At 35.0% G+C, this 19680-nt stretch overlaps 1 protein-coding gene across 1 annotated transcript in view; it reads left to right on the top strand.

Moving 5' to 3' along the window:
* ASAH2 (N-acylsphingosine amidohydrolase 2) overlaps window positions 1-16947 on the top strand; it is a gene marked incomplete at both ends in the record, with an annotated part of 63838 nt that extends 46891 nt beyond the window's left edge. The window contains 7 exons of the mRNA XM_084244731.1: window positions 1444-1483; window positions 2523-2618; window positions 4624-4719; window positions 6959-7105; window positions 12292-12351; window positions 14782-14870; window positions 16758-16947. Of these exons, the coding sequence (XP_084100857.1) occupies window positions 1444-1483; window positions 2523-2618; window positions 4624-4719; window positions 6959-7105; window positions 12292-12351; window positions 14782-14870; window positions 16758-16947 (718 nt within the window). The remainder of the gene's footprint in view (window positions 1-1443; window positions 1484-2522; window positions 2619-4623; window positions 4720-6958; window positions 7106-12291; window positions 12352-14781; window positions 14871-16757) is intronic.
* Window positions 16948-19680: the final 2733 nt, after the last annotated feature.

Below are 19680 nucleotides of genomic sequence, written 5' to 3'. Positions count from 1 at the left end.
GGAGGTGGTCAAATGGTACAAACTTTCAGTTGTAAGATAAGTATAGGGGATGTAATATACAACATGATGGCTATGTTAACACTTCTCTGTGATATATTTGAAAGTTGTTAACAGAGTAAATCTTAGGAGTGCTCACCACAAGGAAGAATGTTTAAAATCTTCTCCTTATGCAGTATTTCCTATCTTTTTTATATCTATCCAGTTGCTCAGACCCTAAATATTGGAGTCTTCCCTGATTTCTCTCTTTTTCAATTTTCCCTTCATTGAATCTTTTAGCAAATTTTGTACATTCCACCCAACAATTTATATCTCTTCCACACTGACTTAAGTCACCATTATCTCTCTCCTATATTACTACCATAACTTCTTGTCCCATCTTCTTGCTTCCTCCCTTACTCTTCTATAGTCTTCTCAAAACAACAGGCAGAGTAATCCCTTTAAAACAGAAATGAAATCATGTCACTTTTCAAAACCTTCTAAAGGCTTCTCATCTTATTCCAGGCAAATCCTCAAACCCTTACAATATCATACATTTTCCTATGTTAGCTTCTCTTCAGCAACCTCTCCAGTCTGGTTTCAGACCACTGTCCCAACTTTCTCACCCTGCTTCAGCTACATTGGGTTCATTGCAATTGCCAGGCTTACCAAGCATACATTCCTACCTTAGAGCTTTGAAATTATGCTTTTTTCTCTCTGAAACACTTAACATCCAGTTATTGCTATGGCCAACTCTTTTCTTCCTTCAGTGTTCTGCTCAGATATCTAACACAAAAGCCAGTCATGGTCTCCACCACTGTCTACCCACAACTGCCACTATTACCAGTATCAGCACCAGCACCATCATCAACACCACAACAACACCATCACCATTCATTCTTCCATACTTTATTATTCTCCATAGCACTTATTTTCATCTTTTTCTTTATTTGGTCTATCTAAATTGTCATTTTTTATTTGTTTATTGGCCATCTTCCCTCCCTAGGATGTAGACTCCGTACTATTGTATCATTAGCACTTAGAAGTGGGCCTGGTTTGTAGCAGGTGCTTGGTGTTTTGTTGAAAGATTGAGTAGATGAATGGCATGGTAAGTCCTGTGTAGACAGGAGCAGTATGTTCTTTAATTGCCTCAGCATTTATTAACCTAGCAATATATTGTATTAAATCCATGAAAGAAAAATGACTGTGATCTTTTGCCAGTGGTATTCATTGATTTTCTTTCCCACCTTCTAGTTGTCTGTTTTCAGTTTAGAATTTGCCTTGAAGATAGAATAGTTGTAGAAGAAAAGCTCTACTTTAGTGTTGCAAGGTTGATGAATTCCTTCATACTTTACTATTATATTGCTGAGCCAGGATAACTTTTTGGATTTCACTGTAAGTTTATGTGTATGTTTTACATATATTTTGAATAGAAAATACTTCAATAATTCTCTTTTCTTGACTCAGGACCATGTCTGGACGAAGACTTCGGGAGGCAGTTCAAGCAGTAAGTTTAAAATGAAATAAAATATCTGTGTATTCATGTTGGGTGAAAAAAAAAAAAAGAATTCCCCAAACCTATGATCTAGTAGCTTTTAAACTAATTTTTCCTGAGATGAATAAGTTGTAAACTTTTTAAAAGTAATGGCTAGAGGTGAATATGAAATAGTAACTATATAAGAAATCTAAAAAAATGTGAGCGGTATGGTTAAACTAAAAATATTTTGATATTTATGTATTAATATTTAAAAAATTGATATGGTTTTATTGATTAAATATGAGTAATCTTTAAGTACCTTATCTTGAAGTCCTATCTATTTTTTAAAACATTTTTAAGATTTATTTTTATTTATTATGCATATAAGAACTGGGATATAGGCCAGAGGTATGGGGGTGGTGGTGAGAGGATTCACCAGAGTCAGAGTGGGGAGCAGAACAGGCGGATCTACTGAAACACTCTGGTGAGGGGGGCCAGTGGGTGAGACAGGAGAGGTCTGCTGTGTGATGTGGGTTAGTTCCCTGGCTGGCAATCAAACTCATGCCAATAGCTTGGTAGTGTTGAGACTTTAATCCCTACACCACCAGGGAGGCCCCTTAAAGTTCTATCTAAATGAAACTTAACATATGTTGGGAATTCTGTATTTAATCTTTATTATGATTTTCTTTACAGTCTAGAAATGTTGCAAATGATTCCCATATGACATTATTAACAAATGTCTTATTACTTGGAGTTGGAAATAACCACAATATCCATTATACTTTTTAGGGTATTGATAAAATGTTTATATTTTATTAATAAAGATTTGACATCTGTAAATGAAATCACTAAGATACTCAGATCTATCAACTTGCCTATGTGTATAGTGCAGAGTTATGATGTTTAACTTAAGACTCTAATCTTCAGCACACTGAGATAGTTTTGATCATTAGGAAGAATATTAAGAGAGATATATTAATAATTCTCATCAGTGAGTGTGTGTTAAATATAACTGAAATGATGTGCTTTTAGATGAAAGACCATTTTATTGGACTCTACCTTTCTCTAGGAATTTGCATCTTATGGGAGGCAGAATATGACTGTTGTTATTTCCGGTCTATGCAATGTTTATACACACTACATTACTACCTATGAAGAATACCAGGTAAAGAATACCATTACCACAATGATTGCCACCATTCCCTTCCACCCTTACCCTGCTTTATTATTTTTCACAGCAAGTAAAGTAAAAAGTTCTTGTCATTTAATTGAATTATGCCCTGTGTCAATATTCTCCCATAATGGTGTATTAGAGAGATGATTTTGTTTTTGGGTAGATAAGAAAACGATAAGCCAGCTGTTATATTTGGGAGTTGTAGGTTTACCATTTCTAAATTCCAGTCAGAATACTAATCTCACTGAATTCCATTTTCCCTGAAATAAAATATTTTCTCACCAGCACTGGTAATAAACCTAGGTTGTGTTGTTCAGCATTCTTTATCTGTAGTGCTTTAGGTTACTTAATCTTTTATAGAAACTGGGAGGGCTCCCACTGATAGTTATTATTTATTAAATGTACTATTTAAGGACTTGTAAATGTGAGTTTAAGTAATCTTCACAGTAAGCCTTAAGTCTAAGAAGTTTAGTTATGATTGCCTAGTGAATTAAGTAATTATCATTCATTCAACAGATATATATATATATATATATAGTTATATAGTTATATAGTTATATACTATACTAGCCACTATCAGGGTATACAAGTGAATAAGAATCTGCCCCTGTTCTCAAGACCACTAGAATTTATGGTCTGATAAAAGAGAAGAAAATGAATGATTATGTTTCTGTGAAAGGGACAAATAAGGTATGAGAAAGCACACCAATCTAGACTGAGTATTTGAAGGTGGGAACTTTGTGGAAGATGTAACATCTGTCTGAGTTCTTGAGAATGAATAAAGGCTAATTAGGCAAATAAAAGTCAGGAAAGGCGGTCTATATTGAGGGAGCTAAATATGCAAAGGTCTAGAGGAAAGATAAAGTATATTAAAGGTCCATAATTAGTTGGGTTTCATGGAGTAAACATGAAGTAAGCATGAGATTGGCTGAGTGGGAGGCAGAGTTAGTTGATGGAAATCTTATATGCTATGTTGCAGAACTTTGATTCAATAGGAAAGGTTTGGGGAACTGCAATCAAATCCCAAGGAAGGAGTGCTCAAATTTGGGATTTGATAAAGCAGTAGAGACAGAGGAAAAATGATAGAACTTAAAAGAGATTTTAGAGTGGCAAGACTTGGAGGTTTACTGGATGAGAGAGAGATGTATGTATGAGAGAGAGTCTAAGATCATTGCCATAGGAGATTGGAAAGATGAGCAATATTGCAGGGGAGGCTGATATGTATGGAGTGGTGAATTCTATTTTAGATTTGATGACCTTGATGTTATGACTAGAACAACTACAGGCTTGGAGTTCAGTTAAAAGGAGATGCATTTAGGCCTCCCCTGGTGGCGCAGCAGTTGAGCACTGGGCTGCGAAGCTGCCTGCAGCCTCTGCAGCGCCGGTTCGATCCCCAGCCGCGGGGTGAGGGTCCCACATGGCGCAGACCTCTCCTGCCACCAGCTGCTCCCCTCAGCAGTGTATTTCATCACTCTGCCTGTTCTGTTTCTGGCTCTGTTGAATTCTCTCACCCTCCCTGCTTCTGACTGTAACCTGGTGCTTGTATAAATAAATAAATAAAACTTTAAAAAAAAAAAAAAAAAGGAGATGCATTTAGTTCTATTTCTTAGCTCTATGATGGGTTAAATGTCCTTCTGCAGATAGTAGCAACAGCAACCAGTTCATCTGAAAATGACCAAAACTCTGATTTTTACTCTTTCCCCCTCCATGTTCTTTATATCACTGGTACTTAAAATTTATATTACAGGCACTTAAAATAGACATAAACTCAGGAGCTATTACTCTCAGATTAAGAGGATTAACAATCCAAATGGCATATTCCACTGTCTTTAAAAGTTACTTTAGCTAGTAAATGGAAAAATGCCCACCCTCATTTGTCATAATGAATCTTGAATTTTGTGAGCTGACCAGCTATCACCCCTTACCTACATGATCGCTGTGTAAGTGGACTGAGCTAGGAAGAAGAGTGAACGAGTCTGCTCTGCCTTTCTTGCAGGCTCAGCGGTATGAGGCAGCATCTACAATTTATGGACCTCATACTCTGTCTGCTTACATCCAGCTTTTCAGAGTCCTTGCTAAAGCCATTGCTACGGTAAGCCAAAATTGTTTACATGTGTATCTAAGGTGTGGGGAGATGTAGGAGACAAAAGAAAACTTTGGCTTTGAGTGTTCAATTTCTTTAAAGACCTTCATATTAAAAACAGTTATAGTTATGAAGTATCCTTGAGAAATAAAGCTGATAGTATTAACATCTATTGGTGGTGACAAACTTTTTTCATATATATTACTTCATACTATCTTCATAATCATGATGTGACTTATGGAGATAAAATTTTTCACTTTTTTTTTTTTTCCAGATGAGCAAATAAGCTTGGAGGTGAAAAGTTTACTGTAATTACAAGTTAATGTTGAATCAGTGTTCTCTTAATTCTGGTTCCATTCTCTCCAATCACTTCACAAATTGAACAGGTCAATTCTGACATGCCCATTTTCCCAATTGTAACATTTCTGAAAGTGGAATGTATCTTCTGATCACAGGAATCTTATAATTAGTGACATGTTTTTACTTTACTGTTGGTTTAAAAATAACAGCTGTTATTATCAATAAAGGTTTAGATTTATTAAGTGTAGTAGTAACTTGGAATGCATATTCACATTATATCTACCTAAAATATCTGTTCCTTTAAGTAAAGGATTTAAGTAAAGAGTTCCTTTACTTAAAGGAACTCTACTTATGGAAATCTTCTCTTTGGAAGAGTTATTTATGCAGCTGTACTGTGGAGTTTGAAGATTAGTCACAATCAGAATAAATAGCTTAATTAGCAGTCCCTTTTATTATACCTTTAAGCCCAATGAAGACTGAATCAAACATTGTATAACAAAGATAAAGTCCATCCAAAGAAAGAACCTGGATATATTAAATTAAAACAAAGAAAATGGAATGAAATTGCAACAACTATAGTCCCAAAGAGTTGAATATTTGTAATTATATATACCTTCACATAATTATTTACTAATTTTGTGTTTGGAATTTTAGTATGATATATTTACTTAGGATATATTTTGATTATATGATTATTATAACATTTCCCCAAATTTTAGGTCTGATACCTTTTTAAAAAAAGTTATAAAAACTTTGTAGAATATTCAAATTATATAGAAAAGCAAAAACCTATAACCCATCCCTAAAGACAACCACTATTTATTACAGTCATAGGCCTGTAGTTCTTCCTGTGGAAATATATATTCAAATGTCATAGTAATATTTAGGAAGAAAAGTCTGATTCATTTTGCAGAGGTATTTTTCAGAATAAATTTGATGGTTATGTATTTAAGATGAGCTATGTGATCTTGAGTATTTCCAAGCCTATTTTCCTCATTTGCAAAATGGAAATCTAAACACATTATTTATGGGGCTTTTGGAAATATTAAATCTAAAAAGTAAAAAGTAAGGAATAAAGTACAGTAAATATGTATAAAAGCTATTTAAAATTTGATATTAGGGCTTCCCCTGTGGTGCAGCGGTTGAGTGCTGGGTTGCAAAGCTGCCTGCAGCCTCCGTAGCACCGGTTCGATCCCTGGCCGCTGGGTGAGGGTCCCACATGGCGTGCAGACCTCTCCTGCCGCCCACTGCTCCCCTTAGCAGTATACTTCGTCGGTCTGCCTGTTCTGTTCCCTGCTCTGGCTCTGGTGAATTCTCTCACCCTCCCGTGCTTCTGATTGTACCCAGTGCTTGTATAAATAAATAAACAAATCTTTAAAAAAAAAATTGAGATTAGCACTATGATGACTTTACTAAAGGTGGCAAATGTGGAAAATACAGATAAAACCAGTCAGGATATGGGCTGATCTGAACATTTTAAATTTAAAATGTAAATATTACATTCTTTAATTATCTCAGAAAAGGATCCAGGAAGAAAGCTTCCCTGGAGTGACTCAACACTTTTTAAAAATTAGAGACTAATTACAGTATCATGTTACAAAGACTATCATGTGTTAAGCCCTTTACAGTCATGCAATGGAAAAATAAATGTTCCTAATGTAACCCTGTGTAATGTGCTTCCGATCTTGATCTCTGGTCACTGGAGTATAATCCTAGGGAAGTGAAAGTTTTGTTTTTAACCCAAATTCTTTTCCAGTAACAGAAATTTAAGTTGCAGATGTCTAAGCTCACATTCTAGCAAAGTTCCGCTTACATTTTCTAAATGTGTTAGCTCTTAAAGTGTGTGTGTGTGTGTTTGTGTTTTATGAATGCATTGCTGGTGTGGGGGGTAAGCAAAGGGTTTTAAGTCTGCTTTGTGTATTCCTTACGCAAATGTTCTCTGTTCTAGGATACAGTAGCCGACCTGAACAGCGGTCCAGAGCCTCCATTTTTCAAACAACTGTTGATCTCATTAATTCCTAATATTGAGGATAATACACCGATAGGCCAAAAATTTGGGGATGTCCTGATACCACCAAAACAAAAATATAAAATGGTAAGACTCACAAAGGGATCTTGGAATCCTTCACAAACCTGTGTTTTAGGAGAAAGCAAAGGTGTTTACTGTCATTATCTTCTTCTAATTATGCCATGGAATAGCTGTTAGTGATGATAATTTTAATAATTGTTCTTATATCTGCAGAGACTTTGAAAACATGAGATTGGGAAAATAATTTTCAGGTGGTTACTATTGTTTTCCTAAAATTCAAATTATTCATTTTCTTCATGGGACCATTCATTGGTGCTCTCAGAAAAGTAATCTCTTAAATCAAAGATAGTAAAAGCACATAAAAATAAAGATTTGCGGTCCTCCCTGTTAGCAAGAGGTTAAGATGCAACCTATGAAGCTATCTGCAGCCACTGCAACATGAGTTCCATGCCCGGCCGGGGAGAAACCCACATGGTGCAGCAGACCTCTCCTGACTCACCCGCTGCTCCCTTTAGCATATTTTTTTGGTCGATCTGCCTGTTCCCCACTCTGTCTCTGGTGAATCCTCTCAACCCCCAACACCTCTACCCCAGTTCTTGTATGCATAAATAGATAAATCTTTAAAAAAATAAAGATTTGCACTGCTCCTATTTTACATTGTTCTTATATCCTGTAACTTTGCCAAATCATTTATTTCAAAAGTTTTTGGGTGCATATGTGAATTCATTAGAAATTTCTATAAATAGTTAAATGTCTGCAAATAAAAGCAGATTTTCTTATTGCCTTTGGGATTTCTTTTCTGGCTGCCTTTAATTGTCTTTTCCTCTTATTATACTGACTAGCCTCTCCAACACAATGTTGAATAGAAGTTGTGAGACTGTCCATCCTTGTCTTGTTTCTGACTTTAGGAGAAAAAACAGTCAATCTTTCACCCGTCTGTGCTTTTTTTTTCGCTTTTGGATTTTGGTAGGTGCCCTGCACCATGTTAAAAAAAAAGTTCTATGATCAGGTTTTTGAGAGTTTGGTTCAAGATTTGGCTGCTGATAACCACTCAGTTTTTATTCTTGATTTTACTTTTAAATCTCACAGGTTGTTATCCCTGTAATTGCATAACTTGTTAACTTGACAAATATTGGTTAGATTTTGTATATTGATGTCTTAGGGAGTAAGAATTTTAATCTCTGATGACAGAAATGTGTGGGCTGGGGTATGCTTTTACTATTCAGATCATTTTTTTTTAATTTATTTATATATATTTTACATCGTTTTTTTTTTTTTTTTTTTTGATTTCCTGTTTGGTTTATTTGTTCATTGATGAGAGTGGTATGTTGAAATCCCCTGATACTGTTGTTCTACTACCAATATCTGGTTTAATTTTATTAACAGTAATCTTCTATATCTTGAAACCTCATAATAAAGTAGCATTTTTTTCAGGGATGGTTCAAAATACTCAAATCAATCAATATAATTCTTCCCATCAACTAAAGGAAAGGTAAAAATCAAATAAACATCTCAACAAATACAGATAATGCACTTGATGAAATTCAAAAGAATTTTCAAAAAATATTAAGGTATATATTACTATATTTGTTACTGTATATTACTATTTATATACGTGCAACTCTGTATTTGTGTGTGTATTTACCAAAGAGTGCTCAAACAAACTTGTGGGGGTTTTCTGTATTTTTTTTTTTTATAAATTTTATTGTTATATTCCCCATACAATTGCAGCCCCCCATTCTGACCCCAATCCCTCCCCTCCCGCACCCGCCCCCCTAAAAGTGTCTCTGGTTCATAGTTTTTTGTTGATTTTGATTTTCACTTTCTTATAGTTATTCATTTTCCTGGTCCCTTATTTAAGTTTTCTAGATTCCTGCTATGAGTGAGACCATCCGGTATTTTTCTTTTTCTTTTTGGCTTATTTCGCTGAGCATGATCCCTTCCAGCGCCATCCATGTTGCTGCAAATTGCATGTGTTTATCTTTTTTGAATGCTGAGTAATATTCCATGGTATATATGTACCACATCTTCTTGATCCAGTCATCTATTTTTGGGCATTTGGGTTGTTTCCAAAGCTTAGCTATTGTAAACAGTGCTGCTATAAACATAGGGATGCAGGTGTTCTTTGGAATTGATGTTTCTGTGTCCTTTGGGTAAATACCTAGGAGTGGAATTGCTGGATCATATGGAAGCTCTATGTTTAGTAGGTCCAGAAATCTCCACACAGCTTTCCACAGTGGTTGGACCAGTTTGCACTCCCACCAACAGTGCAGAAGAGTTCCTTTTTCTCCACACCCTCGCCAACATTTGTTGTTGCTAGTTTTTTTAATATGTGCCATTCTCACTGGTGTAAGATGGTATCTCATGGTAGTTTTGATTTGCATTTCCCTGATGACAAGTGATGTTGAACATTTTTTCATATGCCTGTTGGCCATTTGCATTTCCTCTTCAGAGAAGTTTCTTTTTAGCTCTTCTGCCCATTTTTTGACTGGATTCTTTTCTTTGTTGTTGTTGAGTCTCATCAGCTCTTTGCAGATTTTTGTGATCAGTCCTTTATCATTAGTGTTGGGTGCAAAAAGCAGTGTGCTTCGTCGGTCTGCCTGTTCTGCTCCACGCTCTGGCTCTGGTGAATTCTCTCACCCTTCCCCGTTTCTCACTGTACCCAGTGCTTGCATAAATAAATAAATAAAATCTTAAAAAAAAAATTGCCTGTCCTCTATCATTACTATTTGAATTGGCATACTGTATTTATGGTGAGGTTGTTTGTCATTGTTAAGATTGAGTGTGAGTAAACAGGAAATTGTGAATGGGGAAAACATTTCAAGGACAAAGAACTACTTTTAAGGTTTAGGGCAATTTGCATAACCAGATATCAGAAGTAAAATTAAAAATATATATATGAGCCATAACAGTGACTGCAGGGATGATTGCTCTATAAGTGACATAGTGATTTCTGAAGCGAAATGCAAATTGATTGTGGTTGGAAAATTTTGATAAATGCTGATGAGATTGACTAATTTGGTAATCTCCCTGGTGAGAGCGCTTAGCTCTCTCTAGCTCTTTGGTTATATTTTAATTCTTTGGAATTCTTATTTGTTTTTTTCCTCAGTATTTTAGAGATGTTCCTCCATTGTTTTGTGGTTTGCATAGTTTCAGTGACAAATTTGCTGTCACCCTTACATGTTCTCTTTCTAATGTGTCTTTTTCTTTTATTGCTGTAGAATGTTTTTCTTTTTACTTCTGGTTTTAAGCAATTTGATTTCAATGAGCTTTCATGTTTTATTCCTTATAAGTTCCTTGTGCTTAAATAAGCTTCATTGAGTTTCTTGGCTAAAGGCTTATAATTTTTAGCAAATTTGTAAAATTTATTTCTTCAAGTATTTTTTTCCTGCATTCCTTTCTCCTATGTTTTAAAACCTCCAACTATATATGAAGCAATTTGAAGTTGCTCTACAGCCCACCATTTCTCTATTCTCTTTCCCCCACTCTGTCCCCTCTCTCTGTTTTTTATTTGTACAGAATTTTTGCTATGTTATCACATTCATTTTTTTTCTGCAATGTCTAATGTGATGACTTCATGCAGGTACTTTCTTTTCAGAAACTGTGGTTTTTATATCTCAAGGGTGGAATTAGGTCTTTTATATTTCTTCTACATCTAAATTTAATGTATTCATGCTACTAGCTTTGAACATACAGATTACAGTTACAAGAACTATTTTAGTGTCCTTATCAATGAATTTGATCATCTGTTTCATTTATGGGTCACTTTGGATTGAGAATTACCTCATTAAGAATAATTTTATTCTTTCCTTCTTATGCTTGGTAATTTTTGATTAAATATCAGACACAGTAAATTTTCTCTTGTCAGGTGCTTGGCATTTTTCTATTACTATAAATATTTTTGAGCTTTGTTTTAGGTGGTTATTAAGTTACATTGAAACAATTTGATCCTGTTGGGTCTCACGAAATATTTTAGGCAGGGCCAAAGCAGCTTTTATGTTAGGGAAAATTGCTCCTCCACACATTGTGGTAAAACTCTAAAATTATGAATTTTCCCAGTCTAGCTGGTGGGTTAGAACTTTTCACAGTTGTGTTTAATAGTGAATTGTGAAAAATCTGGTAATTATCTTCTCTAATTCTTTTTAAGTGTTCTTTTCCTGGCTTTAAGTAATTTCTTTTTTTTTTTAAGATTGATTTATGCATATAAGAACTGGGGTACAGGCCAGAGGTGTGGGGGGGTGAGATGATTCACCATAGACAGAGTGGGAAACAGAATAGGCAGATTGACTGAAATACACTGCTGAGGGGAGCAGTGGGCAAGACAGGCGAGGTCTGCTGCACCACGTGGATATTTCCCTGGCTGTAGATTGAACTTGTGCTGCAGTGGCTGCAGATAGCTTCATGGGCTGTGTCCTAACCCTTTGCACCACTAGGGAGGCCCTTTAGGTAAATTCTTTGCATGCTTGCAGAGCTCAGAAGCACACTCCACAAATCTCCAGAGATTTCCATGTTTGTGGCTCTCCTCTTGTTACTCCACCTTAGGAACTCAGGATTGTTTGTCCTTCCTGGATTTCCACATCTATTACTTGACTTAGGTTGACTGCCCAAATCTTTTGAAATTTCCTTGTACTGTGGCCTATAAACTCTCTGAAGGCATCATGCATGGTCTATTCCAGGACTCATTTGTTTTCTGTCACTTAAGGATCATCATTTTCATTGCCTGATGCCTACGCCTCTTTGAACCATTGTTTAGTATGTTTGTCCAGTTTTTCTAGTTTCAGGTGGGAAGGTATCTATACATCTTGTTACTTCATCTTGTATCTTATGTGTAAAGTGTAACTTAACATGTATGAATCATCCATGGAAAGTTTTAATTGTTCTTACTTGCTTCAGTTCATTTCCTCTGTGTGTGTGTAGGACAACAGTATGAGCAAATACTAAGGACTGAAGAAGCTATTTACTATGCTGTCTCTAATATTAACTATAGCTCTGCATCTTTATCGGTATTTGACTCTACCAAAACAAATTTACTGGCTAAAAATTCTGAAATAACTTACTGGTCCCAGATTCCTGTTCCTATCTCTGCCAAGGGTATTTTCTCTAATATTCTTAGGCAATAACTTGCTTGATTAGATAGAATAAAATCTAGGTAGGCACCCAGGACCATACACCAATTGATAAGTAATGACCCAAATATGAGTACAGCAAAAAATTCTTCCATTAGATGTCATATGTTGAATTTTTATTTTCAGGGAGAAGTTGCTGAAGTTACATTTGTAGGTGCTAACCCAAAGAATTCAGCAGAAAACCGGGTAAGCATCAATAATCCTTTTTTAAATTTTAAATATGCTTCTTAGCCTTTCATTCATTGGAATATTCCAGAGATTAACAACTAAAGGTAAAATAGGCTGGCTTGCTTTTCATCTTATTTTATAAATGAGGGAATATTTTCAGTGGGTACAATTAATGTAAAATTGAGTCTGGAAAAAAGCATAGAAGAAACATTTAACTGGCATTCACTTAGGGTCACCTACCACAAAAGTCATAAAGAACTGGACTGACTTTTGAGATATACATTTGAAAACAGTCAAATATTTATTTATTCAAAATTTTAAACTCCACTAACTCTGTGAAAACCTGAGGGGGAAAATAAGCAAACATTGTTTTAAAATGAACAATGATGTAATATATATATATTAATTAATTAAAACATTAAATTAAAAAAATCAAGGAAGCGAGAGTGAAGTCTTTGGCTCCTCTCTCTCTTCAGCAGTGCTGCCTCTACTGTTGTGGAGTCACTGTGGACCCCGGTGGAAATACCACTGGCTCAGAGCTGCTGCCAATGTGTTCTCCTCTGCCTTGCAGACCATTTCTCTGCTCTTTGCCACTGGTTCTAATAGGGTATTTATTAATCTTGAAAAATGACATAAGAAATCCATGTCCAAATGTGAAAACAGACATCTGCACATCAAATAGAATGTGAGAGTACCCCTTTCCACAAGCCTTTTTGGATAGTCATTGTCAATAGTTTGCTACATATCATGTCATGCACTTGTTTTAATCATACATAAGTACATGCAAAAGTACATACATATATAATACCTGTTAATAAAATGAAGTAATTTTACTTTTCCATAACTCCCTTAGAATATTGATATCACTATGCAAGCAATAACTAGATACATTCTAGTTGTAAACATTCAAATAATAAATATATAGAGGAAAAAGACAGTGAGCATGTGAAAGTGATTTCAAGGTCAGATTTTTGCTGTGACTTAAGAATCATTCACTGAATTGATGAACCATTCTTTCCAGGATCCATTGTCATTTATAATCCAAACTACTTTTCTTCCGAATGAACCTTCCCATTTTTAGTCATTACATTATTATTATTATTGCTATGATAACTGTGATAATATGGCATTGTCAAGTATGACTTTGGGAAGAATATACTGCTGTTAAAATAATTAATATGCACCTGTTTGAAATAATTTCACTAAACAGCCTAGCTATTTCCAAATACTTATATGTTTATAATATTATTTTCTGAAGATATCAAAATGTCATAGCAGAACTGCAGGATGTGTTATCATCTGATCCTTAGAGTGGGGAAATATCATTATTATTACCATGGAGAGAACAGGAGAACAAAAAACTTAAAGAAAACAAAAGACTATAATGAGAATAGAATCTCTGCAAATGCTGTAGGACTGGCATAAAACAATTTCCAGCACCTTTTTTAAAAATTAGTATTCATTACATTATCACCACTATTTATTGAACACTTAAGTATTTGCAGGGACTAGGCTAAGTAGTTTTATACATTATCACATGAATCTAATTTAATCTTTACTACTACTCAGTGAGTTGTTTTACTATCACTATTTTACAGATGAATAAACTGAGCCCTAGAGAGACTAAATTATTTGTGATAACTAATTATGTGGCTGGAAGAGATTAAAGTTGAGATGTAGGGAAAAGACAGTCACATAGTTCTTATTCAGCAGCTAAGACTTGTTCTCTAATCTATACTCTAGATCTATACATGGGGGCTTACCCTTTCTCCTATATCATCTCAGGCCTCGGAGTGACACTTTGCCCTATTGGCCAGAAATCAATCTCTTTACAAATTTCATGGTTATAAAAACTTTTTCATTGAACAGAAGCCATAAGTTGAGTAATTAGAGAATAATTTTAAGCAATTCCATAAATAAGTGATCCATTCACAAAGGTTTATTTGAACACCTATAAATAACAGGTACAAAGACCTGTGATGGGGAAAGGTGAGTTAGACAAAAGTCCCACCTAAGGAAAATTCGAGAGTTGTGACCTTCGTATCTTTTAAGTTGTTACATTATTCAAATCTTTTCTGTGTTTGAAGCTGATTCTTGGCTCTGAGACAAATTATTATAGCTATTTTCCAGTGGGAAAATAAAATATGCTGCTTATTTGGTTTCTAGGAATCCATTTTGGACAAAATATAGGAATTGCTTTTAGCACCACCGGGGAGGCCCTTAATTTGATTTTCTATAAAAAATAGTGTTGGTTTTCATAAACTGGATAAATCTGCATTCTGAAACATTGCTGAGACTGTTAAGAGGAACACCTAAGAATTTAGGTGAAATTATATGATTTTCACAGAAGGAATTGTAAGTTAGCAAACAATCAACATAGGGAGCATTTGCAGACAGGTTCAATCTGTGAGTGTCTGTGTCTGATCAGTTATACTAATTGCATTTCAGACCTATCCGACCTTTCTCACTGTGGAGAAATATGAGGCCATTTCAGGCAAATGGGAGATAGTGCATAATGATGCTTCCTGGGAGACTCGGTAAGCCTATCTAATATTTTGTCTGTTAAGTCTTGAAAACCATTGGTTAGTAATGCAGGGAAAACAAATGAGAAAACTGACTCAGTACATGATATTGGTGATATCAAAATCCCAAGGAATCTTCTGTCCATATTTAGTTGATTTATTAGATTTCATTTTGATTTGATTTTTCTACAAAACAGTGTGATATGTGCTTCTGTAAGATTAGGTGCTAATGGGTTACGGTCACTTATAAACATTTGTTATAAGCTCTTATAAACACTTATTAGTTTGCTTTTTCCCATTTTCATAGCTCCCCTAAAAGCTAGATAGCCTTCTTGCAAATAGAGTGAAATGGGTGAAGATGTTGAGATGGTCCTGTAGAACCCGACATTCCTTCTGGGAAAATGACAAATCTAAACCCAATATATTTTGCATATGGTTGATGATTCTTAATAGAATTACTAAATCACAAGAAGTTTGAGTCTAAAACTCTTATGGACTTGTGTACAGTAGGGGCTACGCTCATGGAGTTTCCATGGTGACAAGTCTATGACTGTTGTTACCAAATATGGCAATTGAATAGATATTTAGAAGATCTGACAATGTGTCTAAAATAGAAAATGTTTCCGTTTTTGTGTATACATTTCACACCACAGGACAGTGGTATGGGAGTGAACAAAATTTTTAGCAATGTATGTCTAATTTAGACAGCCCCAAACTAAGTAATTATTTGCATATTGGGTTGGTGCACATGGTTGAGAATAAATGCCATGTTGTGGTCCATGTGATAGCCAAATGTAAATATGGGCATAATCTTTCTGCTGATCTTTAGGACTTGTTAGGGTATATTTTAACAAGTTATAAATATGCATTTATTGTTAAAAATAGTTATTCATGTAATTATAAAAGGATGACTTATTTTCAAAAACCCCACATCATAATAGCTATACACACAGGATATGTAAAGGTCTCTCCTTGTTCATCAGCAGTAGTATCACCAACTATTTATTAGGAGCACTGGGCCTATCACTGAGAAACATCAAATGTTGAAAATGTCATCTATGCCCAGGGGATTTAGTAACTGGAGGAGGATATCAGTCAGTTAGCTCATTGTATTTCACTATCTCTAGAAGAGTGTCTAGCTGCCTGTCATGGCTACAAGAACTACTTTATCTGACTCCATCTAGCTCTCATCTCACTCTTCTACTTACTGGTCATACTAACCTTCATTCTGTACCTTGGCTGAACCAACTTTGTTCTTGCTTTAGACTTCAATTCTCTGTTCTTTTTCCTACAATGTTTTTCCCTTAGACATACTCAGTAAAAATGACATCTTACAGAATACTGGTCTTAATCTCTTCATTCCACATTTCACTTTTGAGATCATTTCTTGATTTTCTAGTTTATTGCCTCTCTTTCCACTCTTGCCCTACTAGAACAAAAACTCCATGAAACCTTGGACCCTGTCTATTGTGCTCACTGCTGTATCTCCAGTGCCTCTAAAATAAATTCTGGCATGTGTGCTCAGTAAATATGTATTTATAACAAATGAATCTAGATGTGAAAAGAAGTGTCAGTTGAAGCAAAGAATGGTAAGGGCTGAAAGGATGCTGTCTAGTACTAAAGCAGAATATATCCTGTGTTCTGAATATCAGGAAAGGCTTCCTGGGATGGCTAGAATTTAGGTAGTTAGAAAAGTAGAGAAAATAAAGTGTTTATACAAATGACTGTTTCTTAAAGGTCCTTTTCTAGATAGTAGATATTTATCTGTTTCTTGCTAGTAGCCTCTATATCTAGAATAGCACCTAACAGTAGGAACTAACTGAATCTTCATTGAATGAATAATTATACACTTTTCTAATCATAAATTTAAAGACCAAAAATGGGCTTGTTTGTTTTCCACAGTTTCTATTGGCACAAAGGACTTTCAGGTCATAGCAATACAACAATACAATGGCATATTCCAGAGACTGCCCAGCCTGGAACCTACAGAATAAAATACTTTGGACACAGTCGAAAGCAGAACTTATTCAAGCCCATCCTGCTTCCATTTGAAAGCTCTTCCTCCACTTTTGAAGTTACAACTACTTGGTAAAAAGTTGACAAATCATTTGAAGAACAGCTGCACTCTTATTTACATAATTGATTTTACATGAATGCAAACATTATGTTGACTTCTACATTTGTCCCTGTTTGGGGCAGAGAGTTTACTGCTAATGGGACAGAAGTGGTGTGTGTGTTGTGTGTGTGCGCAAGTGTGTGTGCGCACAAGTGTGCACAACTGTGTCCCATTTATCTTGCTCTAGCAGCTTTGTATCTGCTGGTCTAAAACCCTGTGACTCTTTAAAGGGACAGTTCCCTTCATATGAAATCTCTGAAATGTTGGAGTAATTGATGGAATTATTGAACATTAGCACTGGAAAAGTTTAAAGATATCACCTAATTTCCTAATCTGATCATTTCATTTTGCAGATGAGAAAAATGAAGTTTTGTGGGTTTGATATTGGCATGAAGCAACAGGGCCTTTTCTCACAGTTATATTTAAAAAAAAAATATTATGTAAGCTTGACCAGAAATATATAAGGCCAATTAGAAAAAAATTAGCATGAAAATTAGAGACCAGTTTTTCTATACTGAGCATAGGCTTTGAAAGCAGTCATCCTGGAGTTGATATGCATAATCCAGAGTTGTTGCTGATACTCAAAACATTTCTGCAATTGCCTTAGGAGCCCAATTATGAGACAGTCAGACTTGTAACATTTTGATCATGCCTTGTGTTTTCCTAAGTGCCCTTCTCCCACTGAATTGTCTCTCTCATTCCTAAGACTTGTTCTGTATGATTTTTTTTTTTACTGTTTTCACTAATCAGGTTTACCCCCTAATCACAAAACTTTGTTTTAGTGTAGATATTAAAAGAAAAATATTACTGGTTTTGGAGAGTCTTCAGAGAGGAGTTTAAATTCATATCTATCCTTTTCTCACTAACTCACTCACTTGGAGCCGTTCAATCATGGAATATTTACGTGCTCTCATACCCAGGATGATAGCTAGGGAGATCATGTTTGGTATGAAAGTGTTTAAGTGTCAAAGGGTGACTGTGTTGAAGGTGAAGATACCCAATTCAATGCATAAATTCTGGGGAGGCATTAAAAGTAATTTGCAATTACAGCTTGTGTATCATGTGTCTGGTACTCTAATCTGGGGGGAGAGCGGTACCAGATAATTTGGAAAAAGGATTTGAAAGTTATTTTAGGGCATTGTGAATACCCAACTGAAAATCCTAAAGAATGAGATGACAATCTGGCATCAACTGCCCGAAATTACTAACTGCATTTAAAATTATCCAAATTAATTAGGAACTCCCAGACTGAAAAAAATAAATTTCTAAAAAGAAGTCACACTTCTGTATGTATGTAAAAGCTTTTAGAATTTTAGGGGAAATTATCCTTATTTCCATAGGCAAGTTTTAAAGCTTTAAAATAACAATAATTGATAATGATGATACTAACTTCCACTTCTATATAACAACCACTTAAGCATGCTATATTGCATTAGAATGAACCTGGAACACTTTTTGATTAATCATTACTCTAAAAGCTGATTCCACAAAAGTTAATGCTGAAGAATTAACCAATCAATATTTCAAAGGGTAGCAATCATTTTTTCTAATGACACCACTATTTAGTATAAAAGTTCAGAGGTCTACAAGAACTTTGGTTCTATAAATAATTGACCCCCTGTTAGAACTGATGATATGATTTTAAAATGTGTTTCTCATGACTCAGAGAGTTGATGAATTGTTTTCCACCACTTCCATACTTTCCATTGAAACTCAGCCTGTGATCCTGTGAGTCTTGATTGTTTATTGGCAGCTGAGCCAAGGCAGCTATTGTATCTGTCACCTGCTATTGATCTTTCTGCACCCAGCCCGCTGTCCACCTGTACTCTTGATCCAAAATAATTCACAGAAACCTGTTTTATCACAAGCTACCATCTATTCTAACCCATGCAGTTCCATTTCTGTAGTTTGTATATAAAATTAAACCAGATCCCTGTATTATAGAACCATAATTACTCCCAAGCATAAAAGAACACCACATAGAGACAAATCAATTAATATGAAAACACAGATCTTATGTGTCTGTGGCTGCTGTCGGGAGTGGCTCATGAGCCAAACCATGTGGAGAAAATTCCTGAAATTGGTCACTATGTAGAAAACAGGATTTGGGGTTGGCGGGTGAACTTCTTTAGAAAAGATTTTGTTTTTCATGTCAAAGTGTCTATTTTTATTTGTTGAACTATGTATGCTCTGTTTTGAAGGATGCTGTGACTACAAAAAGGACTGAATAATTCCTTTATATTTTTCAATAAGTATTATGTAAATTGCCAATATTTAATAGAATGTTTAATAATAAATTACTAATTACACCTGGACAAATATTTTCTGATGGAGATGGAGACAAATGAATACCTTTTTTTCTTTCTAAGAGATGGAAGAAATTCTGGTAGATTCCATATAAATCAGGTCATTTATAAGTCATATAAATGACTTCTGTAAGTAACTAGCTAAACATAAGAAAATCACTTCATCAGTTTCTTCCTGCCTTGCAAAGATTTGTGATGACAAAATATATATGGTTGACATTTTTTAATACTAGGACAACTAAGAGTTTCTTAGGCAAATAGCTTTAATGTTAAAATTTTTTAATGAGATAATTCTGAACAAAGAGGCTAAGAATGAAAGTATTGCAAATATCCTTTCCCAATGTACCCTCTTATGCTTTTCCAAAGTAAGGAAGAACACTACTTTTGTAATATTAGCATATGG

This window comes from Talpa europaea (assembly GCF_964194135.1).
Source record: "Talpa europaea genome assembly, chromosome: 10".
Taxonomy (NCBI): domain Eukaryota; kingdom Metazoa; phylum Chordata; class Mammalia; order Eulipotyphla; family Talpidae; genus Talpa; species Talpa europaea.
Note: the sequence above shows the minus strand (reverse complement) of the source record. Positions and strands in the feature narration are given on the sequence as shown.